Source organism: Carcharhinus amblyrhynchos, chromosome 1 (genome assembly GCF_965287045.1).
Source record: "Carcharhinus amblyrhynchos chromosome 1, sCarAmb.v2.hapA, whole genome shotgun sequence".
In the NCBI taxonomy this organism is placed as follows: Eukaryota; Metazoa; Chordata; class Chondrichthyes; order Carcharhiniformes; family Carcharhinidae; genus Carcharhinus; species Carcharhinus amblyrhynchos.
In genome coordinates this window covers 110,451,617-110,470,639 of record NC_137324.1, presented here as the reverse complement: position 1 = coordinate 110,470,639, position 19,023 = coordinate 110,451,617, and the positions used below count along the sequence as shown (strand labels likewise).

Genomic DNA, 19,023 nt, shown 5'->3' with positions numbered 1-19,023 from the left:
TGGTTAAAAAAAAGTACCTTTAGGCCAAGAAGTGAAGTGAATTGGAGAAGAAAAGTCAGCAATCTGATTGCTTGTTTAAACTGAGTAAATATAGTCAGTATCGCAGGTTAAAATGCCTGTGCCTGTTCGGAGCCAGATTTTGTGAGATTTAAGTGGCAGGAGAAGCATAATCATTATGTTTAATGAATGCAAAGAAATTAGTCAAAATTTAATTTATATAGCACCTTTCATGGCTGCAGGATATCCCAAAGAACTTTACACCCAATGAAGTGCTTTTTAAAAAAAATCATAGTTACTGTTATAATGTAGGGACGTGATAGTGAAACTATACACAACCAGTTCCCACAAATGGCAATGACAGGATAAACTGTTTTTGTCAACCTGATCGAGAATTAAACATTGGCTGTAACTCCACTGCCCTTCTTCAAAATTATGCTATAGCATCCTTTGTATCCACTTGAGGACCTTAGTTTAACGTCTCATGCAACAGACAGCACCATCTGCAGTGGAGCACTCCCCCAGTGCTGTGCTGGAGTGTCAGTTATGTTTTCTATACTCCACCCCTGGAGTGGAATGAGAACTTGAAAACACAGAAGCAAGATTGCTGAGACTGAGCCATGGTTGACACTAATGCTATCTGATTTAAATACTCAGAACTGAATAGGTTCGTAAGCAGCTGTTTTTAATGACTGCTGTGAGAGCTACTTTGTGCCAGTGATGGTTTTTGTTCAGGGTCATAAATATGAAGGTTCACTTACAAGTTAGTGGCGAAGCAAATATAAATTGGTAAGGTTAGCAACTGGTCTTTGGATGGCAATGGAGCCCAATAAATGAAATATTAATGTACTGAAATAGTCAAAAAAGGTTTATCCAAATTGGCCGGGTTAATCCTTTTATTTGCTACTATGCTAACCTTAGCAGTTCATCAAAAAAATGAAAAATATTTTGACTAAAAGCTGGTCAGTTAGTACAGTACTGTTCCCCACAGCCATGGTTTTGAAAAAATAATCCTTGCAATTCCTATGTTATTAATTATTTGTAATAGAATATGGCAATTCATCCGCAAAACAGAATAATTCAGTGATTGAAATTCTACAGCAGATTATTGTTCTTTCATCTCTGCGATCTGGTTTAATTCCAGCCAGTTAAAAATCTTTCCTTTTGGCTGTCTTTTGTCTGAGTTTCTAATGCTGCCATTGTACTTAGAATTATATTTAAAATGGTGATTTCATACTTGCTGCAGGCTCCAGTTCCCTTCTATTTTCAATTCAATTTTTTTCTTAGTTTTCATCGAGCCAGGGATTCACATTTTAAATGGCTATTTTTCATGTGGGATGCCACTAAGTGCTAACATATTATTCAACTTTCAGAGGCATCACATGATTCTATCCTAACCCCAAGTCTATGCAGATGTATTTTGAATAGTCAGTGACTGGGCTACATGTTAATCTAGAAAACTAATAAGGACTTACCTCCAGTTTCCAAACAAAAAGGCTGACAGCCTCACAAATACAAATTGTAAAAGGAGGTGAGTATTACATATTCAGTCATGATACTCCAAGCATCATGAGTGCAGGGCAGGCTTGGTAGACCCACAAGTCACCTCTTGTCAGCCAGTGTTTGTAAAAGAAAATTGCCAACTCGACAAGCAGTTCTGAGTGTAGGCCAATGTATTTGCACTGAGTGCAATGGGCTGGTTATACCTTAAATTGCAGACATCCCCAAGCTTTTGTCCATTGTACCACAGCAGACTGCTGCAGAGATTGCAGGATTTTTCTTTGTTCTTTGAGAATTTACCAGGCATCAGTTGTATATTCTTACTCTCTCTTACCAAATCTGACCTTTAAAATTTGCCATGAATCTCCTTGGGAAGATTTTCCACTCCTGCTCCGTAACTTCATTGAAAGTGCATTGAATACCCCAAATGGCTGTGCGGTGGTGAAGGAGGTACAATTACCCACTGAGTTACCAGGGGAACTATCCACTTATTCTGTGTAAGCGCAACTTTGTGGGCCAAAATTCTAAGGTTTCTGATGATAGTGGTGTACCACGAGGTACCAATAAAGTACCATGATGTTCTGTGCCCTCTCATGGTTTAATGTATTGTGAATATTATTTTCTATTCAAGCACCTTTCATTACTTTTAACACTTCATTTCTGTGGAACAGAATCACAAAGTTAGAAAGTAAAACTTAAGGCTGGAGTTTCTCAGCCTTCCAGGATGGTGGGGAGGCAAGAGATGCAAGCAAAGGGGTGGGGATTGGAGTTTTTGTACCCTTCCTGCTGTCATGGAGGCAGGTGACGATGGAGGATGACCCTCTTGCCCACAGGCCAATGCTACATGTTAAATAACCAATTAATAGCCTCTTCCCACTGCCACTGGCATTTTAGTTTTGCCAAATGGAAAGGTGACCTGTGAACCCTGATGACTTTGAGGAACACTTCTAATTGAGCACTCAGTGGTGCACAGAGGGGTCCCCAGTGGCAATGGCTGCACCTGCAGGCCTCACCAAGCACATCCCCCCCCCCCCCAATCTCTTCACTGGGGCCTACCTCACTGGCCTTGGCAACCCCGACCGATTTATCTCCTTGTGAGGGCGACATCCTTCAATGTGTTCTCTCAGCTGAGTTCAATCCCTGTAGTGGCCACAGCTGCCAGTGGTGCTGCTAAGACTGAAGAACTGTTGGCTCTCTGGTCAGTGGCTTTTTGGGTGGGGTGGGGGGGTGGTGCGTGGACGGGCTCCCAACTTAAAAAGGGATGAGTGGTCCAGCAGTCTAAAATGGATACCCCAAATAGCTGAGGTGGGGTAGCCATTGACTTTCCGACCCTTCAAGGGGTTCATGCTGTCCAAACAAAATGCAGCCCTCAGAAAGGACTCATTTAACTTCTTTCACAATATACTGCCAAAACATCTTTAAGATAGGTTCAGAACATATAAAGAGTCAAATGAAAAATAGCAGAAATCATTTTCACCCTGAGATAGATTTTGACTGTGCCAATGAGTCAGCTGATTGTTTTACACCTCGCCTGATATTATTTTTAATAGAAATAAATATCTAGAGCATTATCCCATCATTTATATTAAATTTACCACCTTCTGTGCTAAATGGAGTGTCAGTCGATTCATTCTGCCTTTGAATGAAACAAACAAATCTGATCTTTGGCTGTGAGTGTTGATGAAAATTGGGAAGTTTGCCGTTAAAAATATAGAGCATGTGAGGATATAGGATGGAAAAAGCTCAGAAGAATGAGAACTGCGATTAGAGGAAAAAATGCTTAGCTGACAAGCAGACAAAGCGCATGGAGAGAAAGGAAATGGATTAAAAGCGATGTAGCCTAAGGGGAGAAAGGCAAGAATGAATGAGAATAGGTAGTAGACAAAACATACAACAGAAGATAAGATAATTATCCCGGAGTCAACATCTCCAATGTCGAGTGTTTGACTAAAAATCTTACATCTGAGTTTTGTGTTGTGTTGATTGCCCTTCTTAAAGCAGTGATTGGTAGCCTTACTCAGTGAAGCTACCAGGACACTAGCTAACAGGAGAAAATGAAATGCCATGCTGATCCTGTAATAAGTATTGTTGGCAGCATGCAGTTTAAGCACAAGTAAGGAGCCATATAAAGGCAGTTAGTCTAATTGGTGCTGTGCCCATACATTCACACTTGAGCACTATTTAAGCACCAGAGACCATTCTACCATCATCCCTCCCTTAATGTATGCATGAAAAGTTACCCTAAGTTATTGGCCATGAAGATTGCTACAAGCAAGCCCAAATGCTGAGTCAATTTATCAAGCTTCAAAAATAGATAGATGAGAATTTGAAACTTTTGCTGTAGGAATTTTGTAGACTTTTATTGCTGTTAAAATTCTGATAACGTTTTTGAGGTGGTGAGTGTTAAATATGCTGCTCGAGCAACCTGTTGTATTTTAGTAATTTGTGACATACCTGACGGTGATACTCTCAATAAAAGTAACAAATTAAAACCATGCAGCTGAAGTAGCAGGCTCAGTAGACAAATGGAATCAGAACTAAACTTCCATGGGTTTGGAAATTCTGCTCAGACTGCCCCAGCAGCAGAGATAAGTCTGCTATTGAAAATGCAGCTCTCAGCCCACATTTATTAGATGCAATTGTTAAAATTATGGGGATAGGCTGCCAGTGCTCATGAGAACACTTCAGCAGTGTTCAAGCCAATCTGTCCCTGTAAAACATCTGAAGGGTGGTGGGGGGTGAGGGGTGGGGGGCGGGGGGGGGGGCGGCAGCGGGTAAAGAATAAGTTAAGACATCTTCAGTGTTTAAAAGAACTAATTGGTGGCAAAGCCTAGATAGTTTATTATGTCTGGTAGCAATTTTTTTTTGTCCCAGAGATTTTTGAGGCTTTTCCTTGGGCCTCCGTGGAATTCTGACCAACCCTTAGCTGGCTGGGTTTTTTTGTTGGATCCTGCTGAGAGTATAATGGGCAGAATTTGTGAGAGCGTTAGGGAGCCTGCACATTGCCCTGCCAACTTGGCTCCCATGGCTATGTCTCTCAAAAGTGATTTCTGATAAGGTCAGAATCCCAGTGGGAACACGTCCCATCCCATTCCAGGCAACTGCTCCGTTTGTGTTTTTGGCTAATTAGGCTGTAATTTTGGGTCCGTTGTTCTTGGAAATAATTGGTTGGTGGGCCCAAGGAGCTCAAATTTCATTCCAATAAAACTATCATTTCCAATCCTACCCTGGGTTCTGGCTCTCCATACTCCCTAGGATGGTCCCTAGGATCCTTGAAACAAGGATGCTTATGTTTTGATGCTGGGAAGACTCCAAGAAACCATAAATGTAACACCTCTATTCAAGAAAGGAGTGAGATGGAAGTAGGAAATCATAGGCCAGTGAGACTAATGTATGCCATTGACATAGAGAGACTGCAGAATGCTGTAGTACACGGGGATCTGTGTATCCTCTTACGTGAATCACAAATGGTTAACATGCAGGTACAGTAGTAATTAGGAAGGCAAATTGAATGTTCGTATTTATTGAAAAGAGATGGAGTATTAAAGTAGGAAAGCTTTGCTGCAATCATACAACGTATTGGTTAGATTGCACCTTCAATTCAGTGAACAGTTTTGGTTCCGTCTGAATTTTTGGCTGTGATTCTCCCATCATGAACTGCAGCTTTTCTGGTGGGTGGAAGTGAGAGATACGCATCGCCAGCCTTGTACCGGGATTTGTGCATGCGTCAGGAATGCATGCGCGTCTCCCAAAGACCACACTGGAAGCTGACAGGAAGGCAGGTAAGTAATTTGAATCTTTTTAAAATTGTATTTTAAATATGTTTAGCTGGTCATTATCGGGAACTTTCAGATCCCGATCTAATCTCCCATCCCACCAGGAGTACTTCATTCTGGCAGGGTTCAGACTAGCTCCCCACATTTGGGAAACCACTGGGAGACCCTGCTGGAATGAAGGGGGGTAATTGGAGCCCCTCCAAGGTGGTGCCCCCTGGGCACGAGCACCCTGGCAGTGTAAGTCTGTGCCCCTGGGGACACCTTGGCACTGCCCATCAGGCATCAGGGAATGCCAAAGAGACAGATTCTATTGTGGGCAGGGTCTAGGGTCAATCAAAGGGGGTGAGGGCCCAGCTGCCACTCAGCAGACAGGATCTGTCTGGGCTGGAGGGAGGGCGGCGATTGGGACGAGCTGGGGGGGATGGTCTGCTGGGGAGGAGGGGGTGGGGGGATTGCCACTGCTGGGGGGGGCATGGGCTGTGCATCAGGGCGCTCCGGGACGGGGGAAAGGTCAGGGCTGGCCCAGGAGTTGCTGTGGGGGCTGCGATTGGGCCGTGGGGGTTTGGAGAGGCTGGAGGGGCAATACTGTGGCTGTCCTGGGCTGGCCAGCAAACGGGGAGTCTGACAGATTGGGGCTGCTGCACATGTGCAGAGCTCCAGAACTTTCCAACTCTAGCATGAATAGGCCCCGCCCCCCCCAGCATTTTAATGATATTCACAACTGGGACCTCTGCAGTCCACAGAGTGCGGGGATTCAAATGAGACGCCGATAACGCACAAAATAGTTGGGATTTAGAACAGTTCTCCCACCAATTCAGCACTTTTGGGAGAATCGTGGCTGAAGATTTCCCAATGGCAGTGAGAACAAGGTCACAAAATGTTGAATTTTGTTTTTTTCTGTTTGAGAAATGATTTTCATTTGTCTTTGAGTCCACCCTTGTTTGCCGCTGGGATTCTCTGGTGCTGTTGAAAGTGAATGGAGTTTAGGCTGGAATGTCAAATTCCCCATTCTGACTTGAAGGAGGGCAGCCACGGACGAGATTGGAGAATCATGTCCGTGGTCTTTTTGTTGGTCAGGAACGCCTTGAGTGCAAAACATACATGTTCCTCTTCTGAGGTTGGAGTCCCCATTGTGAGGAAACACAGAAAATTATGTTTCCTTGAAGCATAACATGATTAAATTTCGGTTATAATGGATCCTTGCACAATATGTGAACTTTCAGCCTGATTTAATAACAATGGACACAAATATATGAAAGAAAGCTGGAGTACAGGAGGGCACCATCAGACACAATGCTAGGCTGACCGATGGATTGTGAACCAGAGAATTTTAGTGCTAAGAGCCATTTCTTAAGGAAATTACGGGCACAATCGTCCAGCTCTTCATGCCTGCGGGATCTTCTGGTCCCACTGATGGCACCCTTCTGCCATGTAATATGAGGTGGAATCAATGGGAAATCTCATGGACAGCAGCGGAACCAGAAAATCCTGCCACCAGCCAACAGTGTGCTGACTCCCACTGTGAGAAAAATGCCATGTAGAAGTTAGAGAATCCCAGCACATATGTCCTGATCTAGTAACAGTGGATTTTATAATCTCTTTCCATGGCATGGATCTTTTCAAGTAATTATGCCGCTTCTGTGGTATTTTTAAAGATGTTTATTTTTGTTGGTATTATCATTGGTTTTATTACTTTTATGGTTAGCCTACTGCTGTGGAAGGAAAATAAGTTATAACTTTGATTCATTTCTTGTTGAATTACTGGAGAGAAGAGCTTTAATGTTGCATTGCAATGTTAATATTGCAGAACTGGATGGCAGGCTGTCCCTAGAAGTTGTGGGTCATATTTGATGGAGACAGCATGCGTTCTTCTTTTTCCCCCCCCCACCCCCGAACTGTTTTTCATCATTTTTAAGGAAGTCCCACCAAATTAAGTGCCACACAGGCAGGGTGGCTGACATCTTTCGGGATCAAGGACAAGTATCGGGGGCACTCTTTCTCTTCACAGCAATGACCCCACCTCTCGCATGCATTGTGGCTCTCCCCTCTCCCCACCATTCATAAGGGGCACCACCCCAAAGAAAAAGGGTTACTCCCCCTTCGTGTGCCCCCAACAGTACCTCCTTCATGTGCATCCTTGCTATGCCCCTTGGCAGTGCTGCTGCAAGGGTGCCAGGGTGCAATGTACGACCTTGTCTCTCAATCCCTGGAGCCTCCAAGCACCTCTATGCCCCCACTGTTGTCAACATGGACATCACAACTAGTCTTCACTTTCAGGAAATCAGGTTCAATCTGATCATGTCACTGGCCAGGACTGGTGGTGCGGGGGTTCGAAGTGATCTTAAACTGAGACCTTGCCAGTGCAAATCCCATTTTTGGTAGCTCATGAGATTTAGCAGCTATAACAAGATTTGTGCGTGTGGTGAACGGGCGCACTAAATTGCACCCTTCATCATATTCAAAGGTTTGTTGCCTATATTCTAATTGACACCAAGACCTATGTGCTTGCTGACTTATATGACCACCATCATCTTGATTTTAAAATTCTTGCCCTTATGTCAAAATCCTTCTATATCAGGCTCTCCCTGATTTCAGTAACAACATCCAACCAGCCTATGCCTCTATGAACTCTTCAATTCATTCTTTGTGAATGCTGCACTCCGTTCCCCAGAATTGCCAGCGGTACCTTCAGCATCTAAGACTCAAGCTCTCTAATACCATCTCACATCCTTGTAAAGCTTTCCTTTGACAAAGCTTTTAGTCACCACTTCCTGGGCTCAACCTTGGCATCATGGTGGCACAGTGATTAATGCTGCTGCCTCACAGCTCCAGGGACCTGGGTTCAATTTCCATCTTGGGTCACTGTGTGGAGTTTGCATGTTCTCACCATGTCTGCATGGGTTTCCTTCAGGTGCTCGGGTTTCCTCCTACTGTCCAAAGATGTGCGGGTTAGGTTGTTTGGCCATGCTAAGTTGCCATTAGTGTCAGGGGGACTAGCTAGAGTAAATGCATGGGGTTATGGGGATAGGGTCTGGGCAGGGTTGTGGTTGGTGCAGACTCGATGGACCTCATGGCCTCCTTCTGCACTGTATAATTTTCTGATTCTACGAATGAACCTTGATTGTTGTCAAGTAATGTTCCTCCAAAGAGCTTTGAGATGTTTTCTGCATCACAGGTGCGATGTAAATGTAAGTTGTTGTTGTAAGCCTTTGTAGTTGAAAGAAGAATCCATAAACCCATCATCAGTCAAGTCTGGATTTGAATTTCTTCTGATTTGGATGAAATTTGTTCTGGTTGGCATGTGATATTTAACTTGATGTGCATTCTTATTTGTTGAGTCATTGATGACTCAATTCCTCTCAGCACATTGGAAACAGGACTGTGATCTCGTTTCCAAATGAATTTTACAGTTGTTCACCTCAGAGAAAAAAATTGAATCCACAGTACAAATTGTCTAAACAGGTGGCTGAGCCCATTGTTATTCATTATAAAGCTTCTTTTCCCTTCATTTATTGCCAATTTCAGTCTGCATTCAGATGCTAATTCTGTTTTACCTAATAGAAAAGGAAGATGTGAAGAGTGTCCATGTAATTACCACTTTCAAAAGTTCCTGTGAATCTGATAATTAAATTTTCATACATTTCATGACATACGTAACCACAGATTCTGTTTCTCATAAACATATATTAGTAGTGAGCATTAAAAGCCAAACTCAATTACAAATGGTAAAGTTCAAAAACTGAGAGGGCACTGGCTGAGCTAATCAATTGAAGCATTTTACTAATGACAGCCTAATCTTCAAAGTTGCTTCTCAGAACTACCTCCAATTTTCTCATTTTCCCTGAAGGGCAAGACTCATGATTAGATACTGCTGCAAAAGTCCTGCCAGCTCTCTGATACTTTGCACAACTAATTACTTTCCAGACACAGAATGTTGATAGGCTATGAGACAATGGGGGATATCACTGCTCAGTTCTGTCCTCGCCCAATATCTACATACACCACGTCCATGCAGTCCAGCAGAGGTCGCTGAAGTTTACTTTTCCTCTCCTGAGCCTGCGTTGAAGTCAACCATGCATCCAACATCACTTCCACTGGAATCAAACTCTGATGTCTTTGCCTGCTACTTTTAAAAATGCACTTATGGGATGTGGGCATTGCTGGCTAAGCCAGCATTTGTTGCCCAGCCCTAATTACCCTTGAGAAGGTGGTGATAAGCTGCCTTCTTGAACCACTGCAGTCCCTGTGGTGTAGATACATCCACAGTGCTGTTAGCAAGGAAGGTCCAGGACTTTGACTCAGCCAAAGTGATGGAATGATCATATAATTCAGCCTGGATACTGCTTGGCTTGGAGGGAAACTCATAGGTGATGGTGTTCCCTTGCATCCAGTGCCTTAGTTTGTCCTTCTTGGTGGTGAAAGCTGAGTTTGCAAATTGGTGCGCATAGTGGACAGACTTTAAGCAGTTGGTAGATGAGTTACTCGCTGCAGTATTCCCCATCTCTGACATGCTGTTACAACTACTGTATACATAGTTCAGTTAAGTTTTTGGCCAATGGCAACCCACCTCATTTCCCCCTCCCAGATGCAAATGATGGATGATTCATCAATGGTAAGACAGTTGATTGTCAATTTCAGGTGTTTAGATTGGAAATGGTTATTGCTTGACAATTGATTAGCACTTCTTCTACTACCTATCATTTACCAGCCCAAGGCTGGTAAATGTCTAGTTCATGTTGCATGTGGTTACAGACTGCTTCATTTTCTGAGGAGTTATGATTGGAGCTGAACACTGAAGAATCATCAGTGAACATTCCACTTTCAGCCTTATATTGGGAGGGGCAGGTCATTGATGAAATTGTTTCTTTGAGCAATAAATATCTTTCTGCAGTTTAAGACTGTATATCCACATACATCATTGAAAATCTTGCATCTAGTTGGTGTACGGCGCTTTTGCTAAGTGTTAAATCGCAAAAGGGATCTGAAGCAACATTTTAAAAAACATACATTTTAATCAGTTCTGAAAATTCTGAGGCTAAGCACATTATTGCTTAGACATTGTAGCTGCAGTCATTCTGCTAAAAAATTCCAAAGCACCATTTTTCTGTGATTAGTGGCAAAGATGTGAAAGAATTAGAGCATGTAAAAATATGACCCATTATATGTGTCTAAAATTGCACTCAGCACACACTTTTGTTTTGCAAAAGCACAGGTGAGAAATTTGGACAGGGCATCTGCTTGCTAAATTGTTGATTGCTCTTTGATTAAAATTAATGGTGAGGAAGTCAGGAATATAGCAAATCCTGTCCATCATCTCCATTTCTTTAGTTCATATCTCCACATATATCTGAGTGGATTGTTAGTTGTAGTGTATAATACTTTTTAACTTTTGTCAGTGATGCAATATGTCTCCTCAATAAATTTTCTATAATAGTGATGGATGAACTCATGTTTACATCTCTCTGACTCTGGTAAATATAAACTCTTGGACTAACCATGAGCAGCATTACAGAAGTTCTAATAGCAAATGTTATAAATAAAGAGAATGTCATATGTAGTGGGGAGATTGATGTATCTGCACTCACTTGCTAGTCTGCCATAAAGTAATCCAATCACCTTGATCTCTGGAAGCATTTATGGTGTCAACTGTGACGCAGAGCCAAATGTTCACTCCTGGAGTTAGAAAAATTCCTGGATCTGCAAACCCAGCTCGGAGCAGGGCAAGTGAGCCAGTTATTTAGATTTTACAACGGGAGGGGGGACAGAATCGGTCCACTTCCGTGGAAACAGTGCAGAGGCAGCTACAGGGACTGCCAGTTGTAGAATCAGGTTCTTTTAAAGGCTCACCTCAGTGCTCCGCAACTTTGTACCAACTGTAAAAAAGCAGCCCTCTAGCCCTCAACCCTCATACCACCCTCACCCTCCACATACTCCCACGTCCCATCATTGTAAATGCACGTCATCCCACCCAACCTCCATGGCCCCTCATAGCTTCCATGTTAACCTACACCTCTCTATCCATACCCATTGCCCTTTTATAGCCTGTATGCCAACTCATGCCAATTCATGCCCTCACTAACTTATAGACCTTCTATGCCAACTCACCCAACATCGTACATGTGCGCACCTCAGGGTCCATGGTGATGTGAAGTAAAATAAAATTGTAAGTATCTATTGACGACTTTACTTTTTAAAACAAAACAGTCATTCGTAAGAACTCATTCAATGGATGTAAATTCCTTTAAGTGCTCAAACTCAAATTAAAACAAACATTTGAGTTCATAGCCCACATCAAAGACTTTATAACCATTTGGAGATTCCTAACAAACTGTGAACTCAGTGGCTTGCACTGTGATAATGATAGGCTGTGAAAATATCATGCAGTATTAATCATAATGATAATCCTCAGGCTTATGTCAACATTCAGCCAGTGAAACTACAAACCCTTTTTCAATGGTAGGATTTTTTCCACAAGTTTGAAGAGCTTGGATGTTTAAATGCCTTGACAGGTTGACAGTTCCAATGAGTTTATCCACTTTTTATGCACATTCATGTCTAATTTTATGAATCACAAAGGGCAGCAGACCTCTCCAAACGGGTACATGGACCTCTCCTAAAGGGAATTTTGTTTCTGCAAGTAACTCCAGCAGCTTTAGACCTTTTGCTCAAATGTTTAGGCCCACAAGCTGTGTTTTGGACATTCCACTGATGATTGCACATTTGAAGGTAGCTGCCCTTTTACATGTACAGCTGCCTTCTTGAATCACAGTTGTGCAAACTACAATCCACACTCATTCCGGCTCCCAGTGAAACTGTGAGTGTCAGGTTCAGGCTCGGCACTTCTAGGTTCAGGACCCAAGCTCCACTTTGGCCAAGGTGTGGAGCTCTTCCATCATTCTGAACATTCAGGCCTCAATGTTCACGTTTTCACCTCCTGAGTCAAATGGTTGTGGGTTACTCAAGACCCTTCCAAAGTCTTCATCTCAAAAGTGTATCCTAACATTCCCATGCAGTTCTGAGAATGTGCTGTAGTGTTGGAGCTGCCATCTTTTAAACAAATCATTAAATCAAGCCTTCCATTTCTGGATGAATATAAACAATCCCATAGCACTTTTCAAAGAAGAGTAGGAAGGTTTTCCCTGGTGTCCGCAGGTGGAGGTCCACCTCGTTGTCAAACGAGGGGCATGTACACGGTGGATCATGCGTGGGTTGCTCTTGGAGGTTCTGGGAGTGGCCTAGTACTTCGTGTTGGTGTGTGTGCTTGATCGTGGACCGGTAGACGGGCGCCGCAACAGCTCGGTGACTAGCACTGCTGGCTGTGCAGATACATGGAATTGGGCCTGTGTCTGTGGGAGTTTGTGCATTCTCCCTGTGGTTGCGTGGGTTTCCTCCGGGCGCTCCGGTTTCCTCCCACACCCCAAAGATGTGCTCTTAGGCTGATTGGTTTACCAAATTGACACTATTCTCCCCTGAATCTGGCTAAGTTAGGGGTTCCATTCGTAGACACGCAGGGTAGAATGGGTGTAGGGTGATGTGGCGGCGCGGGCTCATTGGGCCGAAGGGCCTGTTTCCCGTGCTGGGTTGTTCTTTGTTCTTTAAAGCTGGTTGCCAAAGAGTTGGCATAAATGGATCTCTTTCTGATTGGCAGTCAGTAACCAGTGGTGTTCCGCAGGGATATATGCTCGAAACCCAACTGCTCACATTATATATCAATGATTTGGAAGAAGGAACTGAATGTATTGTCTCCAAATTTGTGGATGATAAAAAGTTGGGTGGGAGGGTGAGCTGTGAGGAGGATGCAGAGAAGCCACAGCATGATTTGGACAGGTTGAGCAAGTGGGCATATGCATGGCAGATGCAGTATAATGTGGATAAATATGAGGTTATTCACTTTGGTAGCAATAATAGGAAAACAGATTATACTTGAATGGGTGTAATTTAAGAAAAGTGGACTTAAGAAAGGAAGGTAGGGGTCATGGGTAGAGAGGTGGACTGGTGGTGTTGAGATGGCAGCGCAGGCTCGTTGGGCCGAAGGCCTGTTTCCCGGGCTGATTTTGTTCTTTGTTCTTTGTTCTTCTTTGTTCTTTGTCCTTCACCTAATATCATTAAAGAATAGATACCTGGACATTATCACATTATTGGTTGTTGACCTTGCTGTGTACAAATTGACTGCTGTGTTTTCTTAATGACAACAATGAACATATTTCAGCAATAATTAATTTGCTTAAAAACTTTTGGAAATCCGAAGATCATGTAAGATTCTATGTAAAAACAAGTCTTGTCTTTTTATTTCTCAATTAACACTAACAACCATAACATTGCATTCAGCCCCGATTGTCGATAGAGTGAAATAGTAATCCTGCTGAGAATTTTAATTGCTTGTGTTTTATGATTGTGTAATGTGCTTTTGCTTTATTTTCTCAGTTGGTTCTGTGCAAAACCTTTTTTTCTCAATCTCATCTGATCTGTTTTACAGGGGACAATTTTCTTGCCTGGAAATAATGTCACTGAGCATTCCTATAATGGAGATGAATCGAGGAAGTTCCTGTTTGAAATTGTGCCTGGTAAGAAACTTTTAGATTCTCCTTCTGGCGTTCATTTTGTAAGGTCACCAAAAGCCACAGCAGAAAAGACAAAGTTCAATCTGTCCAAAGTAAAACACGACTAAGATAACTCGGACTATCCTTGTGGGTCCATGACTGTAGCCTGGTGCTGCTTTCATCCAACTCCCACTCATTGGTCTGTTGAACCGTTCGTTCAAGGCCTGGTTTTGTAAATGACAGAAACATACATAAGTCCAATTAGTTAGCTGTGGTGCGCAAGCTGGTCGTTTCACAGGCCCCAAGCTTGCTGCTCACTTCTTCAAGTTAATATCTGACCTATGCTTTCTGACAATTAGATGCATATGCACTCAACATGTCAAATACAACTGGTGAAGCCAGCACCTTCTAAATACTGAATTTATTTTCTTTGACAACATAGTAGCAGCTTGAGAATTCTGCACAGTTTGCTATTACAGAATGGTAAATGAATAAAAGCATTTAGTAGAAATTCTATCCATAAATTTGACCTCTTCAGTGAATGATGCACATAGTTATGAAACAGCACTTTATAGGACCTATTTATGTGAGAACAAGTATCGAAAACTGGGCAACGTAAGCGAGATCTTAGAACATGAGAGAGATTTTTCAGAGTATTTAATTGTCTTCTCCTGCTTTGGCACTACATCCCTCTTCCCATGCCTCTCAAGGTGCTTCAGAATTCTTCAGGCATGATAAGGATTGATGACAAACACTACCAGCCATCAGATAGTTTGCAAGGAATAGTGTTGTGTGTTCACTATTTTGAAGCATGCCCTGGATTTGATTTCTGTTTTGTTTACATTGTGGGAAAATCATATCTGCAACTTTATTGAAGGCGAATCTCCCATGATCATAAAACATTGCCAATTCCCCCACATTTGAACACATTTTCAAGCAAAGTCAGCAATACCAATTTTCCAATGGCTGCTGCCCACTCTGCATAAAATCTGCTCAAAACATTTCTGTTTAAAAGTAAATTATGTTATTGGCACTCTGTGAATTGTACTCCACTGAAAGATGAGAGAAGAAAGAATATTGGACTTCTGTGTGTTTTTGTAGAAGTACTGGTGATTCTTCTCTAGACCGACATCGGTTTGATTTGCAGACATCGAGATTCAAAATGTAAACTTGACCAAAGTAATCTGAAGTTGAGATGTCCAAGTAATGTATGCACATTGATACCAGTTACTCAGCTGCCATTCCAGGAGCAAGAAAATAACACTTATCTATCTAAGGGCAGTCACTTAGCCTCTTCAGTTAAGGAGTCAGGTACAGGAGAGAATCTGGGAATGAGCCAGAAAATATGAAGGGGGATGAAGAAACAATCAGATGAAACTCTTATTTCCTAGCCGCCTTCTATTGGCAGAAGCCCATCACTGATGCAGAATAGAGGGAAATTTGCTCTGCTTTAACTGTGCTATACCTATCTGGGGGCACCTTGTGTGCTTGAAATGGGGAGTGTTCTTCCCACTGCACCAACATCTCAATCTCATGAGCATCTTTTTAAAATTGAGAATGACCTTTGGTGACCATGGCATTCAATTGCCTAGGATTCAACATACAGACCATAATGGATGTGATGAGCATTAAGCAATTACATTCTGTTTTCTTAGCCTTATTTATATGGAACACACTGTGGGTGAAGGAAAATTGCTGATGTAAAATGTCCTGTGTTTCCTCCTGCATATCAACAGTGAGAAATTCAGACACTTGTACAAAGGAAACCATGGTACATGAAAGGTACATTTGCTGTGCTTGCAAGGAAGATGTAGCTAGTTCTGGTTCTGGCTCACTGTGCATGGGCTGTTGGAGTTAGTACTTGCTGCCCTGGCTCGTTCCAAATGTTGGCATTATGTTACTTTTTTTTTGGAGTTTTTCAGCCCCCTCCATCAAACAGGGTTTCTGTGCTCTCCATTACTTAATCCAGCAGAAACCTCCATCTGAGAACTTAGGGTTGGCCTCTGTTCCTGGCATTAACACTGCTGATGGGTTTCAAAGACAGTTAAATGGCCATCTATTTGAGCTGTTCCTGTAGCAAACATTTGTTCCCTCTCCATTTTCACATACCTGATCCTTAAAGTTATCCATGACACTATAATTAAGCTAACCTCTATAATTATGGCCAAATTTGTGCTCTGGACATTGGATGGACGTAAATTGTACTTGGGATTTTGGCTGAATGGAAAACTTAGACCTGTGAATCTCATTAAACCTGTTTAAAAATGAATGAATCTAGCCAGTCCCAAGAAACTGCAGAACAATCACTGACCATATCTTCAGGCTTTTGGGTGAAAACCTCTACCAAAAAAAATGACAACGTCAAGATTACAGATTAAAGGAGCATAATGCTATAATTAGCATTGCTGCAATTGAATCTGCAATGTTGAGATTCTGCCACCAATGAACTAACAATTAAAATGTTTAATAAAAGATAAGTATAAAGCACAAGGCTCCTTTTGACAGATAAGTAATGCACTAAATGTATTTACTGGTTGGAGGTATTGGCGGTAAACCAGTGATTTGACAACACTATATTTTTAACAAGGAATCTGTCTGCTCTGCAAACTTCTTTCTGCCATCATTCTGTGGTTATTTCATTAAGAATTGGGAAATGATGGAGAAAAGTATGTTTGGACATTTTATTTTATTTCTCTCCTTTTCAAGGCACTGCGTACCTCTTCAGTCAAGCCTTTGGTGACCTGCTGTAATATCTCTTTATATGGCTTGCTGTCAAATATTGCTTTGATGCAGGTGGGATTGCAGGTAATATCTCGAGTTGAATAGAAAGCTGGTCAGCAGATAGGAAGCAAAGAGTTGTCATAAGTGGGTCTTTTTCTGGTTGGAAGTCAGTGACTAGTGGGTTACTGCAGGGATTTGTACTCAGACTCCAGTTGTTCACATTATATATAAATGATTTGGAAGAAGGGACTAATTGTATCATCTCCAAATTTGTAGATGATTCAAAGTTGGGTGGGAAGGTGAGTTATGAAACGGGTGCAGAGATACTTCAGTGTGAGTTGGACAGGCTGAGTGTATGGGCATATGCCTGGCAGATGCAGTATAGTGTAGATAAATGTGGTTATCCACATTGGTAGCAATAATAGAAAGACAGATTATTATATTAATGGATGTAAGTTGAGAGAGGTGGATACCCAGTGAGACCTTGGGGTTCTCATGCATCAGTCACTGAAGCGAAGTGTGCAGGTACAGCAGGCATTAAAGGAGGCAAATGGTATGTTAGCCTCCATAGTGAGAGGATTTGAATACAGGATAGGATGTTTTGCTGCAATTGTATAGGGTGTTGGTGAGGCCACACCTGGAGTATTTTGTGCATTCTTGGTGTCCTTTATCTGAGGAAGTATGTCCTTGCTATAGAGGGAGCACAGTGAAGTTTACCTGGCTGATTCCTGGGATGGCAGGTCTGTCATATGAGCAGAGACTGAGTCAGTTAGGATTATTATCACTGGAGTTTAGAAGAGTGAGAGCAGACCTCATAGAAACTTATAAAATTCCAACAGGGTTAGACAGGGTAAATTCAGAAAGAATGTTCCCAATGACGGGGGAGTCCAGAACTAGGGGTCATGGTTTGAGGACAAGGAGTAAACCTTTTAGAACTGAGGTGAGGAGAAATTTCTTCACCCAAAGAGTGGTGAATGTGTGGAATTCACTACCACAGAAAGTAATTGAGGCTGAACTGCCTGATTTCAAGAAGAAGTTAGATAAAGCTCTTGAGGCTAAAAGAGGGGGGAGTAGAGGCAGTGGAGGGGAGATCTCGATATTGAATTCGATGATCAGCCATGATCAAAATGAATGGCAGAGCAGTCTTAAAGGGCCAAATGGCCTACTTCTGCTTCTGGTTTCTATGTCTCTATGATGCAGGTGTGAAGCAACTTAGGACATTTCTTTTAATCTCAAAGTACAAGTCATTGTTCGCTTTATTGTATTTCCCGCTGCCTACCATAGCCCTCAGATCAGATTATTTATTAAGGATTTAGAATTTGATTTTGATTTGACTTGATTTATTATTGTCACATGTATTAAGTGAAAAGTATTGAATCTTGCACACTATACAGACAAAACACACTGTTCATAGAGAAGTTTACTCCTGGGTGTCCCAACAGGTGGTGTCTGCTGGCATGATCGAGGCCTTTCGTCCATGCCCGTGGGGACTGGAGTACCTTATCAATCCCCTCAACCACATTTTGTTTGAAGTTTTAAGTTTCCTTTGCGATTCTCTTTAATTTGGTGCAGAATCCCTTTAAGGGCTGTTTTTTGATTTATTCCTCAATTTGTTGATTTAGCTTATTTGATTCCCCAAAAAAAGCACTGCGGTACGCCTTGCACCCAGCCCCCTCCATACCCGGCAGCCTGCACATTTGCTCCAGGATCACCTAACATAACTCCTGTTTCAGACCTCCACCGCTCCCCTGCCCGTTTCCACCTCCCACACCACCCCCCCGCCCCCCCCTGCAGGTTTGTGAGCTTGACCTTGGGATGAAAATCTGGGCCTCTGGAGATTTTACATGTCAACCTTGAAGACACAAAGCAAAGTAACTCTGACATCAAGATGCTTGTGTAGACAGTACTTTTCAAAAGGAAGCATACTTGATATGAGTGCAGTGAAGTAACCCCGACCTATTTGTTCGAAAGGGTGTTCTAAATTCTGTCTCTGTCAGTGGTTGGCAATCTCATTTATACTCAGAAAAGATTCAAGTGCACAATAAAAATATTATCACACATTGAACTCTGTACAACCTTTTCAAGAATTGTGGTGGCTTGGAGTGAGGTTAGGTAATGACCTTCCATGATAGTTATTCAGGTTAATCTGGACAAATGTGAATGTCAGAGATTTTTTGTGTTTTGCGGTTATTGATAGTGGTTGACACAGCATTGTGTACAAAATGAAAGAGGATTCTGTCTTCAAATTCTTTGAACTGACCAATTCTAGATAAATTGATGAAACAAATTATAGCTAAGTGAGCCAAGAGGCTTTTATTGTTGCTAACCTGTCAGTTGCAGCTGTCTCTCAGTTGCCATTTTTGGGTTGCTGTTCCCAGGTTTCATTGCAGTTTAACAGTTTTTATCATAAAACTTCATATAACTCATGATCTTTGTTTACAAAATAATATTTAGCAGATGCAATTAATTTGGAACAACTGAAGCTGCAA

The 19,023-nt window shown here is 42.2% G+C and overlaps 1 protein-coding gene across 3 annotated transcripts in view; it reads left to right on the top strand.

Moving 5' to 3' along the window:
• arhgap24 (Rho GTPase activating protein 24) overlaps positions 1-19,023 on the top strand; it is a 619,498-nt gene that overhangs the window by 378,314 nt on the left and 222,161 nt on the right. For all 3 annotated transcript variants that reach the window (XM_080191101.1, XM_080191092.1, XM_080191083.1), the window contains exon 3: positions 13,750-13,837. In XM_080191101.1, coding sequence (XP_080047227.1) covers positions 13,750-13,837 — 88 coding nt within the window. The remainder of the gene's footprint in view (positions 1-13,749; positions 13,838-19,023) is intronic.